The sequence below is a fragment of the Buteo buteo genome, chromosome 2 (assembly GCF_964188355.1).
Source record: "Buteo buteo chromosome 2, bButBut1.hap1.1, whole genome shotgun sequence".
NCBI lineage: Eukaryota > Metazoa > Chordata > Aves > Accipitriformes > Accipitridae > Buteo > Buteo buteo.
This window is the reverse complement of record NC_134172.1, coordinates 19,820,096-19,836,012: the sequence shown is the minus strand read 5'-3', so window position 1 is coordinate 19,836,012 and position 15,917 is coordinate 19,820,096. Positions and strand designations below refer to the sequence as shown.

General features: G+C 38.1%; 1 protein-coding gene across 4 annotated transcripts in view; it reads right to left on the bottom strand.

Moving 5' to 3' along the window:
- Positions 1–1,422: 1,422 nt before the first annotated feature.
- The window catches only part of ARHGAP21 (Rho GTPase activating protein 21), a 124,604-nt gene continuing 110,109 nt past the window's right edge, over positions 1,423–15,917 (bottom strand). For all 4 annotated transcript variants that reach the window (XM_075047432.1, XM_075047461.1, XM_075047441.1 and 1 more), the window contains 13 exons: positions 15,461–15,745; positions 14,318–14,382; positions 14,087–14,235; positions 13,110–13,258; positions 12,860–13,015; positions 12,674–12,752; positions 12,124–12,197; positions 11,949–12,038; positions 9,772–9,897; positions 9,531–9,572; positions 9,092–9,197; positions 7,279–7,310; positions 1,423–3,992 (listed from right to left, as the gene is read on the bottom strand). In XM_075047432.1, coding sequence (XP_074903533.1) covers positions 2,259–3,992; positions 7,279–7,310; positions 9,092–9,197; positions 9,531–9,572; positions 9,772–9,897; positions 11,949–12,038; positions 12,124–12,197; positions 12,674–12,752; positions 12,860–13,015; positions 13,110–13,258; positions 14,087–14,235; positions 14,318–14,382; positions 15,461–15,745 — 3,087 coding nt within the window. In that variant the 3' untranslated portion in view covers positions 1,423–2,258. The remainder of the gene's footprint in view (positions 3,993–7,278; positions 7,311–9,091; positions 9,198–9,530; positions 9,573–9,771; positions 9,898–11,948; positions 12,039–12,123; positions 12,198–12,673; positions 12,753–12,859; positions 13,016–13,109; positions 13,259–14,086; positions 14,236–14,317; positions 14,383–15,460; positions 15,746–15,917) is intronic.

The following is a 15,917-nucleotide window of genomic DNA, read 5'->3' as shown; positions in this document are numbered from 1 at the left end:
GTGTTTATTTTTAAGTTCCTCATTTTTCAAAAGATCTTGCGTTCTATTTCAGTCAATACAATAAAAGTTCTACGTTCTCAAGCATAAGAGTTGGCGGCCATGCATCTAGATTCAGGAGTTAAAATCATTAGTTATCTATAAACACAACGAAATGAAAATTAACTTGATCCATCAAAATGGCTGTCAGATCAGGACCCCTTATGTACCTCCACAAGTATATTGCTTCATGGAGAAGACCCCTGCGACCTACTGTGGATGCTTAGCACACACACTCTAACAAGCTCCCGAGACTAATGATGGGATAAAATATGCCTCCAGTAAAAGACAATGAATATTTGCTGATGAATAGCATTACAGAAGCATCACAACACCATATTTTGAAATCCCTTGTTCAAATACACTTTGCTATTAGGACTGAAACAAAAATCATCATCAACTACTCCGTGTTTCACAAAACATACCCATTCTTCCTCACACTGCACACAGAAACACTAATGCATCAGCTTCCTGTTGCTCTGGGGGGGAAAGATGTTTGAGTTTGCAAGGAGACCACAAGAACATGATTCGTTTTTATGTGAACTGGTACTAGATGCACATACTTATGTGGTGAGAACTTTCACAGATCTCAGCTGTTGTATCAAATGCTTTTCTTCACAGCCAATTTTTATAATTATTCCTCACAAGCATCAAAAACACAGCAGATCAAAGCATGGGACTGTTAACAGTCACTTTGGAAAGAAACGAAGTCTACTTAAAACTGTGTCAGCCTACACTTCCTAGTTACTGTAATTCCTTCTCATCTCAGTAACAGGATACACGCATAAAAGTAAATTTTTTTGATGCTCACGATGTTCATTGCTTATTTGTCATCAATACAGGTTTAATCCTCTGCCAAGCAACTGACAGTGTAAAACACAGGAACACCCAAAGTGATGAACAGCTGCTTTGTTTTCAAGTAGGTGTGGAAGAAAAGAGAAGAAAAAATATAACCGGTAGAGAGTTCACACACAGAAGGGTTTTTTGGCTAGAAACTCATCTCCGTCGTTAAAACTATAAAAAAGTCGAAGACCCATACTACGGTATTGTTTTGAGTGGCAGATACTGGTATTTACTCCTTATGACTTGGGGATGATTACAGACATGTTTTTTTCAGTGCTACAAAACCAGCACATTAAACATAAACCAACTTGCTACATACCTTAGAATCAGATTATGTATCAAGATGAAAATATTTAACCAACCGAATCTCTCTCATATGCAAACCTCCACAGTCTCGTCCCACAAATAAAAGATGTTAACGAGAAGCACCCTTCATCCAGGAGCAACTGCAGGTTTTGCAATCCTCAGAGCAGCTGCCGATTGCAACTTGTAAACATGACATTTCAAAACCACTCATTAAAATGAATCCACATCATGCAAAGAGTCACCAAAACAATTTTATTTCCAGTGTTTAAGTAGGTATGCACACAGGCATGATACAGGTTTGGATTCATTAGGTCTTCATGCAGAATTATATTCTCAATAAAAGAAACCAGTTCCATCCAGTATCCACTATCTACACGCCTATGTTACAACATTTATATCAAATCTGGTATCTGAAGAAAAGATACACATGTAATATGTACATTTAAGTTACTTATTTTACAGAAAGATTAAAAATTCAAGTCACATAAAACTCAAAATCTGTATTAAAATTGGAAATATAAAACTCCAATATTTACTGGAATGCCTAAGGAATGGAAGCTCTGTAGCCACCTGTGTTAACATTTGTAAAATGTAATGAAACTCGTTAACAATAAAATGTATTCATTTGTTTGTAATAAGTTTCTCTAATTTAACAATATGGCACCCTAACAAACCAAATGAATTTATGATGAGGCACTTGTTAGTGACTAAACCAAAAGAACAATTTTTCTGCATACTAATGCCAGGCCAACTCTCAGTCAGAAAACCATGTATACGCTACACAGCATGTTGCATCAGATGCTTTGTTCAACATTTGTATGCAGCCATCAAATATACTTTTTCTTAAAATATATATATATATATATACTTTAACTTTAGTGTTCTTCTGGCTGTGGTAATGCACTGTGAAAACGTTCCACAGAGCATATTGATGAAACCAGCCCAAATGAAGGCTGCATAACAACAACAGTACAGGAAAATATATATATATGTACACACACACACATACACACAGTTACTGAGAAGTGTAACAGTAAGTTAATGAATTGCTGTAGTGGACATATCTCCCCATTTCAAAGATACTGGTAGAATCGAGATCTAACCACTTGGGTCCCAGACAGTTTATGAGGATGGGCATCAACTGCTGGGCTGAAGTTGGTTTTGTTCATATTCTGATAATTTTCACCATTTACCTGGTCTGATGGCTGAAATGGTCCCGAAGGTGGTGTTCTACTAATTAAAGTCAAGCTGCTGGAAGAACTGCCTTCATCTGCCTGCATCTCTGCAGATAAAGGCAGATCTACCTTTGATACATCTGCTAAGCTAGTGTTCTCAAGTCTGGGCTTTCCAGTTTCACCCGTATTAAGGTCAGTTGTGCTAGTGCGTAAACGTTCTCGTGCAAGCCAGTCTGAGATCGAGAGGTCCTGCGCTGGACATTTTGGCTTCAACCGATTCACAGCTGAAAGCTCAGATTCTCTCTCTCTACTTTGACTTGGCTCTTGAGCTTTCCAAGCATTCAGGACACTTATTTCGGCGAAATCCCTCTGTCCTCCAAGCGTATGCCTTCGCCTGATATTTTTTCTCTTTGCAGTCTCTGCAGAGTTAGCTTTTTGATTCCCAACTCCAAACATGTCATCTGCAGATGATTTGAGTCGCAGCTTTAACCTATCTGTAATTTTAAGTCTCCAGGTAGGTTCTTGTTTGTCAGCCTCACTTTTGGCTGATGTAGCTAAACTGCTTGTCGATCTTCCTTTTTTCATTATGTCGAACATTTTGGTCACAGTAGGCAAGTCCTTCTCACTCTTTGCATCCCCTGAACCCTCACTGTCTGTTTTGTGCCGTGCAGACTTTCTCCTAGACAGTGTATCACATTCAATAAGTTTGTGTGAGCTAAAAAGTCTGCGACTCTCTAACTTTGGTGTTGAACTTCCCTCAGTACAACTTACTTCGCTTTCTTCAGAGTTCCTCCGACTGGTCTTTACCACTTCTGAAACTTTGCCCTTGGGCAGCCTTTCAGCAGCAGCACTGGTGGCAAAGACAGGGAAGTCACTTTCACTGTCTGTCTCCATAGGACGCCCTTCGCTGATCAATTCACTTCTTTCATCATCAGCATCTTCTCCCTTGCTTTCTGTCACTGACTGCACCTCAGGGCTCAGCATACTGGCATCTAACCCAGTTAGATATATAGTAGATGAAGTAGTTGAATAATCTGAGGTGATGGAACTGACATCAGCTGCTAAAAACTCATTGTGTTTAATTTCAGGGCTGGCTACTTTTTTGCATGAGTATCTGTGCTGGGAAGCCTGGGAGGAAGTGCTTAGCATAGTGCCGGAGTCAGACACTGTCTCCTCAACCTGGGAAGATGATTGTGAAATAGGCATTTTTGGGTTATTCTTCTGCGTGGTTTGCAGACAGCTGAGATTCGGTGATTTTGTACATTTTTCGTGGTAAGGCAGTGAAGGTTCCTCTGACGGGATACTTTCTTTCTTTAATGACTTCTTTTCATCCTTTACAACATTCACATCTTTTTTACTGCTGTTCTCTTTTTCCTTCAGGACAAACGTCCTCTGTTTTCTCCCTATCTCTCTCTCTCTTTCATACTCCCCTTTAGCTATGTCCTCTTTTGTTGTGTCACCACGAGATTGTTCTGCAAGCTCCTTCTTGAAAAACACATTATCCAACTCATCCTCTGAGCTGCTTGGTTGTGGTTTCTCTTTTGTTTTTTTCCGCTTGCGACTAGCTGCTGCAAAAATGGAGGACACAAGCAGTTCCTTGCTATACTGATCCTTTCCAGAACCCCAAGAACCCTGATTAAAAAAAAAGGGAGAAGGCATAATTATAAATCACAGAGAAACATTCTTTAGCCTGAGACTTTTTAAAAAACACATCCTGAGCTTCACAGCAGAAAGTCTGTCTTTATTCAGGAAATATTTCCATGCTCATTCTGTAGCCTACATGACATTGCACAAGACGACAGTTTTCACCCTGAGAATTCCACTTTTTATCCAAATCCCTCCAGCTTAACAAAGACTAGTTTGTTTATACAGCTATTTAGTTTTTGATTGAGTAATAAAACAGGTTCCATTAAAGCCAGACAACCTTTTCAAGACTGGTTTGCAAGAGAAACTGCTTCACAGATGAGGTCCCAAGAGTGTGGTTTCAATCCCTCCTTTCCAGGTCTTACCTATGTGAAAAGGCTAATTTCTCAAACTATTATTCAGTTGATCTTTCACCTTTCAGGCTGAGTTTTTAAATTGTATCAGTTTATTACTTCCAATAAAATGAAAGCTATGCAAAACTCTAGTTTAGGCATAAGTATAGGAAATTAACAGAAATAAGCTTCTTCCTGATTTCTGAGGAATCTACCTTTAGCATTGCACAGAAGCGATAAAGGGACAAGCCCAATTATTCAATTTTTTAAAATTAATTAAAAACTATTTTCACTACACTGACATCGCCACCTGGCCACTTCAAAGCTATGTACCTTTCCCACTTACTGCCCAATGCTACCTTTAAAAGAAGTGGGAGGGTCAGGGCAGGTACCACCCTGTATTTGACTGCTGACCAGCACGCTGCAGGCATTTACAAGAATACAGCAATGGCATCTACTGGAAAGGGCAGTTGCTCACATCAGAGGCCTTTCACATAGTGGGACTGAAATTTGACATCTGTCTAGGGCTCAACAAGAGCAGCTTAGGTGTCAGCTACCTGAACCTAAGTCCATGTTCAGATATCTAGCCTGCTCTCTGACCTGAGGGAAGACAGACCAGCAGTGATGGGCTACACCCAAAGTCTCTGAAATCCCAGTCACTTGTTACTATGCAGCACTACAGAGAGGGAGAGGAAAAGTAGGGGGAAGAGGTATCCTCATGCTAACAGTTTTAACAAAAAAACTGGGGCATCATTACTGAAAGGACCATCTAGTAATTCCAGATACCTAGTTAACAGAATAAGCTTAAAGACAAAAATGAGAAAGCTAATACATGCTAGTCATCATCTAACTCCTCAGCTGTTGTCCAACAAGGTACTTCTCTGCTCCCTAAGCACAGAATCACAGCCCCCATTTGATAGCAAACTGTCACAGGGTGCCTACTGCTGTAGCATAAATGCACTGACGATACAAAGCAAAGCACTGAACAGACACAGTGCATTTAATATTTTTGCTCAAAAAACTTTTTCTTGGCACAGATTTCATTCCTATTCACTATCTCCTCAGAAATGAAAGAGGTGCTGGCAACGGTGGAAACTGCCACTACATGACATCCCTGGAAGTGTTCAAGGCCAGGCTGGATGGGGCTTTGAGCAACCTGGTCTAGTGGAAGGTGTCCCTGCCCACGGCAGGGGGTTGGAACTAGACGATCTTTAAGGACCCTTCCAACCCAAAGTACCCTCTGATTCTAGGACTTCACAAGCCAAGGTCAAAGAGCCATACAATAATACAGTGGCTATATTGACCATGACAGCCTCAGCAACAGTGCACTCATTTGTTGACAAGAATATGGACAGGGAAGAGTTGGGAGAAGCTTCTACTCAACCAACAGTCACAAAAATATTCCTGGTTATCCAGAACCTCCTGCTCCATGACAGAGAACATCCCATACTCTTAATGCAGAGCTCAGAGATCAGGACAGGGTGGACAGAAGACACGCATTAAGTCTTGCTGAGAGCCCCCAGGGAAAAAAGCATCTGAGAAGCCTGCACAATGACTACCCTACAGTGACTGCCTGGCATCCTGTACAATGACTGCTTATAGGCAGTGCAAAAGAACCTGGACGGCAGGTGACACCTCTGAATCGCTGTGCCAGCAGGCAAGTGCCAATCCAAAACTGACTGGGTGCTGGGGTCTACCATTTTCCAAGTGACCACAGTAATTCTTCTCACTACTCAAATGGCACTCTTGCATTAGCTACTGTCCCCAAAAAGGATGGGTGAGCTCTGCACACTTTTTTTCCATGGGTTGGGAACAGGTACGTGTCCTTCTCATCAAGAAGGATATCAAGCAATGCAGCCAGCTGGAGCTCCACTTGGAACGTGTCTGGCTACAAGCACGACTGGCTGAGCAGTGAGCAGGCTCCTGACCCAGGCAATCTGCAGGCACCTGCACTGCTGCTCTCAGGCCCGTGACCATGGTCTGACCGACGCTGTTGCTCTGTGCTGCTTGCAGGCGGTGCTCAGCGAGAGGCAACCTGCAAACAGTGCAGTGTCCCGCCACAGGCAGTGTAACTTGGTGTCCTGGACGTTGGGCTTTTTTGAGGCAGTGGCTGAGCTACCAAGCATCTGGCCTGGCATCAAAACAATGAACTAGAAGGATGCATTAAGTCCTGTTCTCACCTCAAAGGGGGGCATCAGTGATACACCTGGAATGCATGCCAGAATAAAGCTGTATCACGCACTCACAGCTGACTGAGGTCAGCTGCCTGCTGCCTTATCACCCAGTGCTACAGACATCCAGTGCTAGCAACCATTGAACAACAACAGCTTAAGAGACTGAAAGATTTGTCCGTGGGTCAGATGAGAACTCTGTCATTAAACTGAGGACTGAACTACTGCCCATGTTCCAGTCTTATTCACCCCCATCTACTAGGCTATCCTCCCAAGCACAGCAATACTTCCTAGGGAATTTTACATACAACCTTTAAGCACAACCTTTGGCTTCCTGTAAGAGGAGAAGCTATTACCTTCTGAGGAAGAAAAGGCTAAATTCTATGTATACTTTTCTCAGTGAAATAGGGAAACACAAATACTGTCTTGCAGTAAGTAGTACACCAACAATGACAGGGAACATACTATATACATTTACCTCTACTAAATGAGATGCAGAAAGGAAGTAAGTGCTCACAATTGTGAGAGTTTGGAATAAAGCTGTTTACGTGTACAGCTGACTGCTTTGGCAGATGCAGTTAACTGCAAACAAGTGATACTTTTCCAATTTAACACTTCAAAATTATTTGATGAGAAAACAGTATTACCACTTACTCAAAAAATTCTACATAAGCTCTATAGTACATCTGCATACAAGTGATTTAATAAAGCAAGCAAATATTTAACAGATTTCAGAAGCTTGTAATGACATCATTTCACAAAATGATTTACCTTAGATTTTGCTGAGTCACTAGTAGCTGAATCTGTGGAAAAATTAAAAAACAAACAATTCTGCTCAGTTCTGTGCAATTTTTTTGTTGTTGCTACAGACAATGCTGGACTTATGGAAAAAGACAAGCACAGAACAAAATGTGAAGCAAATAAAAACCAGAACAGAGTGAATAGTCAGAGCTCACAAAGATGCAAGCTGCACCACAGAAAGCCACCGCCATGAAAGGATGCTGTGAATTGTAGGCAGAACCAGCTCAATGATAGGAATGGCAAAGGAGCCCTGTTCTTCTAAATAAAAAACAGAAATACTAATGTTTATTCGATGTTTTAAGTATACAGCCCCTGCAAAACCGCAGCTGAGACACCTTTTCAGGATCGTACATGTACTCTCCTGAGATTCAGGATACACAAAGCAAAATTGAATGTCTTAGTACTGTTGGCTGCCCTAGATACAAATCATGGTTCATGAAGTCATATTCTTTTTGTGAGTTTTTTAAAGGAATTAAGTCATATTTTGTAGTAAAACCCCAATTGTACAACTCTCTCCACCTCTGACTACGTATAGGTAAAATTTCATTTTTAAATTGGCTAGATTTCAGCAGCTACCAGTTTTGTACTTTTCTATAACAAGCGCTATTATGAAATGAAAGATGGACACCATAGTTTTACTGTCTCGCAAAACCCAAGATTATACAATTATAAAGGGGGTAGGAAGGGGCTAGCACAATGGCTAAAAAATATGAACTTGGATGTGTTCCAGCTTTAGGGACTTTCTCCCTAGGAAGAAAGGGCTGAGCCCCCTGCCACACCCCTTTTTGACACATGGCTAATGCTTTATGACTAGAAAGACTGGTAGACCATACCATGCTATTTCTCCTCAGGGTCTGCTTCAGAGATAACAAGAAACAGCAGAAAAACTTTTAAAAAGTAGCATTGATCTGTTTAAAATACTCTTAAAAGAAAATTTACAGCACAGATCAACTTTTTTTTTTTTTCCATTTACAAGAAACGGGGGTTTCTGCAGACAAGGCAGCTACAGTGTGGGCAACAGTCCTCCTTCTTCCTACAGTTCCAGCTGTCCATCAGTGACATCACAGAATCCACTAATGACATCACCGTGTGATAGACTCCTCCCACTTCGCCTGTTACAACATCAGTATAAAGTGACTGTTTCAGTAAGTGCTGAACAACCCTTTGAAAACTGAAACAAAAGCTAGAGACGAAGGGATAACATTTGTGGGATACAACATGCTGGGTTAGTGCAATAGCATAGTGAAGGAAGGGGGGGAGAAAGTCACCAAAAAAGAGCCTGCAATGCTTGTCCTTAGCCACAAAAGAGGATGGCATTTATAAACAGAAGGAAATCAGCTTTAGTATAGACATACTGCAACATACTTATTAAAGTGTCCATCACTTAACAAGAAAACATAACTCAATTTTTGCATTCCTAATGTTGGGAAGGAGCAATATTACAACACCACGAAAGATCAGTCTTTCTGCCATCACAACAAACCACTTTGCAGCAGCATATCTGCTTCACCTCACGATGATGATTACATGGGTTACTGTGAATAAATAAAATAGTATGTGCAAGCCTCATCTTTTAATGATTATATTCCTGTCAGACAACAAAGTTTTCCAAATTATATCATGCATGATTATCAACAATTCAAGTCTTTAAGAAGTGTTAATGATCTTTTGGAAGAGAGAAAAACAGTTTATTAGTAAAAGAAAATAGGAAGAGAGAATTACAGTGAGTTAACAGAGTAGGTTATTCTAGCCTATGGACCAACACTGTCCAGGCAAGAGTTACCTGATACGTCTCCAGGAGATACTCCCGTTCTTCCAATGTTGGTGAGTAAATGATCTATGTTTGGCACTGGCTGAGATTCTACAGTGTTTTCCTCCTGAACTGTTGTCTATAGTTAATAAACAAAGATGTCTTCATCATCGTTTCACAAATAGTTCATTATGATTCAACAGCATTTAGAAAACTGCATTATTCACCTGAGGACACGCTTTCCTCATGTGTTCTTATTTTCCCATTTTGCTTTATGCTTTTAAAACAAATGCATGGCTTGCTTTTTTTAAAAAAAAAATCATTACTGCAAGGACTGGAGAGCTAAAAAGGTGCTTCTGAAGAGCAAACCATACAGTGATGTAATAAGAAATATATAGACATTCTAGAGGCAGCAGAAGCAGGTTCTAAACTAAGATAACAAGAACACAAATATTTATGACACAATACTTACAAGAGGTTCTTCAGCATCATCTTCTGTGAAAAACCAGTCATGCTACAATTTAAAATAAAAAAGGTGAAAACCCCACAGGAAACACAAAACCCAAATGTGGAACAATCAAACATGGACATTACTAAAAATGATATCCTGGAGTTCGAAGGATAAATACCAGACCCAAACTGGCCCAATAAGAAAAAAGCTGGTCGATCTGTGTATGATCTTATTTTTTAAATAATGAAATGCATCCACTTACTTTTTGGATGAGTGTTTCTACAATTTTATATTGGTCTGGCATATGCGTAACCATGTGTGTCATGTTATCATCAGATGTCCTCACGAGTGTTGGACCAAATACTATTGCCAGGTTTCTTGGTTCCATCTAAGAAATGAAATATTTCTACATCATGCATTTATAATGACAAAATACAATAATATGGGCTAAGTACATTAATAAAACACTATTAATATATCTGAGAACCACTTTAAATAAAGACAAAGAAAAGGTTTTTAAAGACACGTTACTGACTCAGGTAGGATGTTACACTATACTAAAACTCTCCTATACACAGCTGCAATAAATGCAGCCAACACTTCAGCAATTCACTATTCAACCTTCCTTAACCCACTGCAAGTAAACAAGCACAGAAAACTCAAGAACTCGGATATATTCTTTACAATTTCAGGGGGATTTTTTTTTTCTGCACATAAAGACTTATTTGTTTTGTCTAGAAACACTGATGTTTTAAGAATTGTGGTGGTTTGGGTTTTTTTGTTTGCTTTTTTTTGTTTGTTTGTTTTTTGTTGTTTTTTTTTTTTTTTTTTTTTAAATAAAAAGGCATTAGTAGTTCCCTGGATTTTTTTCTGAAAATGTTTACACAACACACGAAAAAATTAAGCTGATAATCAAATACTGTATTATGTCTACTGACAAAGAGCTCATTCAATTTGCATCTACTTTGGAGGAGGCGGCAGCAACCAATGTCATAGACCCAACACATCTATTCATGAGACAGACTCAGAGTTATGTGATCATGTCACAACATTAATCATCCACATAATTTACTTTTAATGTTACATCTCTGACAAATAATTCCAAGAAAGCAGCAGCAGAATGCTTACCTTCTATTTCTGCTTACTTCTCTGACTTAGTTTACTGTTGTGACATAGAATAGACCAATAATATATAGGAGGCAAGGTCCTTGTGCTTACCAGAAGGAAGTTGCAAACATGACGCAAGCCCCTAATGCTCACTTTGACTTGAATTGTGGCCTTTGACAAGTCATACAATTATATTATCACCTCACTCATCTAGCCTTACATATTCTGTAATATTTACATTATTCAAACAACTTTTACACAGCACACCAAAACCATAAAATGACAAATGAAGCTTTGCTTTAGGCATTGCACTTAAAAATGACATTTACTATCATTTCCTTATAATGTCAGCTATAATTCCACTAAAGGTTATAATTCGTTAAATTTTATATATATATACACACACACACACACTTTTCCTTCACATTTAACTAGAAGGTATTATTTGCAGAACTGATGTTGGAACCTAACTATATTCATTTGAACTGAAGTGTTTTCTGATCTTTTAAATGATTTAATATTGGCCATAGGTTCCTCTATATAGCATCAATCGCATTAATTTTTTCCTGTACCCTGCACATTAGTAGCCAAGTAACAAGCCACCATGTTACCTGCCCTGAAGTAAGCATCCATAAGCACACCTATATTGCGCACAGCTTTGCATTCAGCTACCCCTCCCTGAGAGCTAAAAAAAGGGGATACTATTATTGCATTTACTGTAGGATTATAGCGTGCACAGAAGCAGTTAACAAAAAATAACTCTTCCCCACCCCCTGAAAATGACAAAAAGCTATTCTTAGTGGTGGACTAAGACACTGTAGTGGTGAACTACCACCCTTTACATCATGAATTTTCTTTCTTAAAACCAGCCAAACCAGCACTTATGGGGTCATCAAACATTCAAGTAATTACAGCAAGCCCTAGTCTTAAAAATTACTCAAGTATCCAGAAAGCCAGGCTTCACACAAAGCTCATGTGACAGCCTCTGTCAATAGTTTCATGCAGGTCACAGACATTCACCTGTGCCCTGCCCAGGCACACTCTTATTGGTGTCTAGATGGGATTATATGAAATTTACAGACTTGGGATAAATTTAGGATGTAGGTAGTTATTCCCCCAAGAATTAATACCGGTTTGAACAAATTTAATTCACACTGAACAGGTGCATATTTTGCAGGAGTCCTTAGTCTGCTCCAAAATCTTCTCAACATCGCAAAGACCTTAATTTTATCTATAATAACAAATTATCACCTCAATAGAAATAATCCTGCACAAAAACTGTACTCAATGAATGAAACAAACCAAAACACTTTATGCTTTTGTTTCTGGTACCTTGTTCTTTTCTGAGTTCTCTGCTACTGTCTTCAGGTGTGCAGAAAGAAACTTGAGAGTCTCATAATGATGTTCAGGTAAATCATGAATCTGAAACAAACAATCACTATTCAGAACATTAAACATCTAACACTGATTTTGTAGTGCCCCTACAACACACCTGATTTCAGCTTACCAGTCTCTTCAGTGTTTTCAGACGCTCAACAGGATCTTCTTTTCTATTGGCATCTATAAAATCTGCATATTTGTCTGTTAAAAAACGCAGAAATTAATCATATATATATATGAGGGTTTTTATATATATATATACACACACACACTCACCCCTGCCCCCCTCCCCCCCCAAAATATAGCTAGCACATATTTGAATGACCTTTGGAAGTCATTAATTAGCCCATTATATTGTATATAATATAGTAAGGTGGCAGTAGGGAAAAAAACCCAACCAGCTTTCATAGAATATTGCAACAGTAAAATTGCAAATTTTACCCAGGTTGGTTTTTTTTTCAAATTCATAATTCCTTCACCATCAGAGAAATTCTATTTACAGTTCTCATTCTTAAGCTCTATGATCACCATGACTTCCTGCTCTTTAAGGAAGAAAGAGGGCATTTATTCCAGAGTTAGGATGACTCCACTGGATTTTCTTTCAAATCGTCTGAAAGTTGTAAGATAGCTGTTCAACAGTAATTCCTAAAGACAAAAGCATAATGTAAACAACTTACCATTGGTAAAAAGGGGTTCTGGGAGCTTTCTGAAGAAGGATTTCAGCAAACTGCTTATCACATTCAAGTCTCGCCATTTCTACACATTTAGAAGAAAAGGACAGACATGCTTTATATTTCTATAATCACAACACAACCAGAAGTTTTTGGGAGTTCAGCCTGGAAATAGTGTGATTGAAGACTTACATCATCATGAACATCAATGTCAGTCATTCCTTTGTTGAGCTCTTCTTGCATACTTGAGATGGCAGCATTATTTCCAGGAACTCTGTAAATACCTGTGTACTCAAGACCTCTTTCTTCAACCAGTTTGCAGCATATATCAACAATCAGTGGAATGTACTGAAGAAAAAGAAAAGTTATATATACATTTTAAAGTAATTCATACAAAAAATATTTTAAAATCACAATGGAAAGAAAAACTGTTCTTCCATACTTTGTTGGTATGAGCTGGGGGGCAGTCATCTAGTCTAACACCAAATGTTCCTACAGCAGATGGCTTCTTTTCAAATGTCTTCCTCATAATGCTTGGAATGCCTTTTCTCCACGTTCCCTTGTCTTTTGGTGGGCTTGTCTCATCTTTTTCTTGTTCATATAACACAAACAAGGAAATAAAGAAGAAAAATAAGAACATTTAAGTCACAAAACCTATTGTGAATACAGGTAACAGATTTGCAAAGATTAAGTGACACCTACTGCATTTTTGCCTCTTTTACTGGCCTGGCTTCCTGCAACAACTCACTAAATATTAGTCTGTCTTAAACATACCTTCTTTTACTCTTCTGTGATTCAAAAAGATACATTTGAACATACACCCCAGATTTAGAAAAGCAAGTAGCTAGATGGCACTGTAGAATTTCATCATTCTAAGACTAAAGGTACATAAATTACATTTTAAAAAATTAAAATCTACATTTAGTAAAGTAAGATTAAGTCTCTTCTACTGAATCATAGTGCTGCATAAAATACCTATGAAACTATACAGCTATGCTCACACTTGTGGAGACCTACTCACTCTTTCAAAAGTTACCAAATGTTAGTCATTCCCAAATCATTCCAAACAGGACTCAAACACTTAAAAGTATTATCTATCAAAAAATTAGATAAAAAGTTCAGTTGTTCTCTTTACCTCTCCTATACAATTCATGTAGCAAATTACAATTCCCATTTATCCTGTACTGCAAGTTGCCTAATACAATAGTACTTCCTTCTTATTCAAGTATTGCTGGAAATATTCTTTCAGCAGATGTGAAATTTACTTAACATCTGCAATTTAGTTACACAATCTGTACCATAGCAGGAGCAAATGGACATTTGTCCATAACATAAAACAGAATTCACTCATGGCTTAAATTCAAGACTGCATTGTGCGAAAGTGGTTGATCAAAAGTGACTGCTCAGTTACATACAAACCTTTACTGAGAAGCTTCCTTTCAGACTCATCCTTAGGAGAATGTGGACTCTGGGTCCGCTGTTCTGCTTTAGTTCCAAGCAGAGTCTGTCTGATACTTAGACTCTGGCGAGGTGTTTTAGGAGATGGCTCTGTTTTACTGCTTGAAGAACTGAAATAAGATGCATTACTTCAGTAAAAAGAAGCTAGATAAGAAGTCTACAAAAACTACTGGCAGCATATAATTCACATACCTCATCATTGTACTGTATTCTTTAATCCTTCGACTAATTAGATCCCTACTAGTGACACCAGTATCCTATAAAACAAATTGAGATCTACTTTACAATCTTATAAAATACAACAAATATTTTTACTTTCCGAATACGAATAACTCTTCCTGTCAACAGACTACATATGAAAAATTAACATTTCAGTACAACTAAAAAAAAAAATCTAATAGGCAGTCCTTGACAACAATAAGGACAGAACATTTAAAAACCACGTGGAACACTAAAGTGAGTAATTACAAATTAAATGCTGCTATTTAGACTTTGTTTCAAAGCAATACAATCTCATTAAATCCTGTTAAATTGAAAGTAAGTTTAAATAGAACACATGCAAGTCAACACACCCTACTATGAAAAATCCAATCCTATGTGCACACAGTACTTATATAACTAATTACTGCTACACATACAGGTAAAACAGCCATGAATTCGAATGTGCTTTTATCCATCTGTCTAATAATGTTTATTAATCCATTTTCCTTTGGGTAATGATTTCAAATCTGAGTAGATGTACATGACCACAGACAAAAACATTCCTCAGTTGCTCATCATTGAAATGAAAATGCACAGTACAATATTGGGACAGATATTGATATGTTATGTACAATAGTATATGTTTGCCTTTTGCAATTAGCATTACTGTTTTAATTCATAGAAACATCAACATTTAATCAGAGAAACAGTCATCCTTCAAAGTTTCACTTTTTAACTACTGAGAAACCTGCACTGTACCACTGCACACACCACTTTGCTATGCAAGTCTGAAAACAGAATACACTGGTTCTAATCCTGCAATTATCTTTTAAAAAAGATTATATTAAACTGATGTGTCAGAAACCCCTAAAGTGTATCTTTAGTCAAATCACAATAATATTAATTCATCTATTTCAAAAGTCTACTCTCTGCCTATGTCAGGTTTTTTTAAAGTCAATTTATTTACTCAATTACCTTGCCTTTCACCTCATTTTCTTGCACGTTCCTGTACACATTTTGGTCTATTGTTTAATTGCAAATGATTTCTTTTGTAGAAGTATTAATTAAAAGAAAATACAATTTTTAATTAAAAGACAAGAACTATGGCTTCTGTGTTATATATTACACGATTACCTCATCATTTAAGTTGCTGTTGTCTTGTATTGCTTTAATCCAGGCTAACATATTATCTCTGTCCTCAGCTTGAAACAGATACTCGCAGTCTGATGTGGTGAGCCTAAACACGTTTTTCCTCTTGGTTTCACAGTATGAGATGTCTATCAAACAAGCATTGATGCTTATAGGTTGCTCTTCTTCAGACAGGGTCACTTGTTCCTTTTTATCCTTGTATAAATAAAGTGAATGACCTCGAAGAACAACATACAATTGCTTCCATGGCCGAATGCTCCCACCAACTCGCTGAAAAACACCAATTGGTATGTTAGTTTGCTATGCGTTACAATGAATGTTTTACAAAAACTACCTCCAGAAGTTTGAAATAGAAAGACTAACCACCTACCTACACCATTCTTAAGAATGACCCGTGGAAAGACTACACAAATGTGGGATTCACTAATTGCTCTCCATTAGA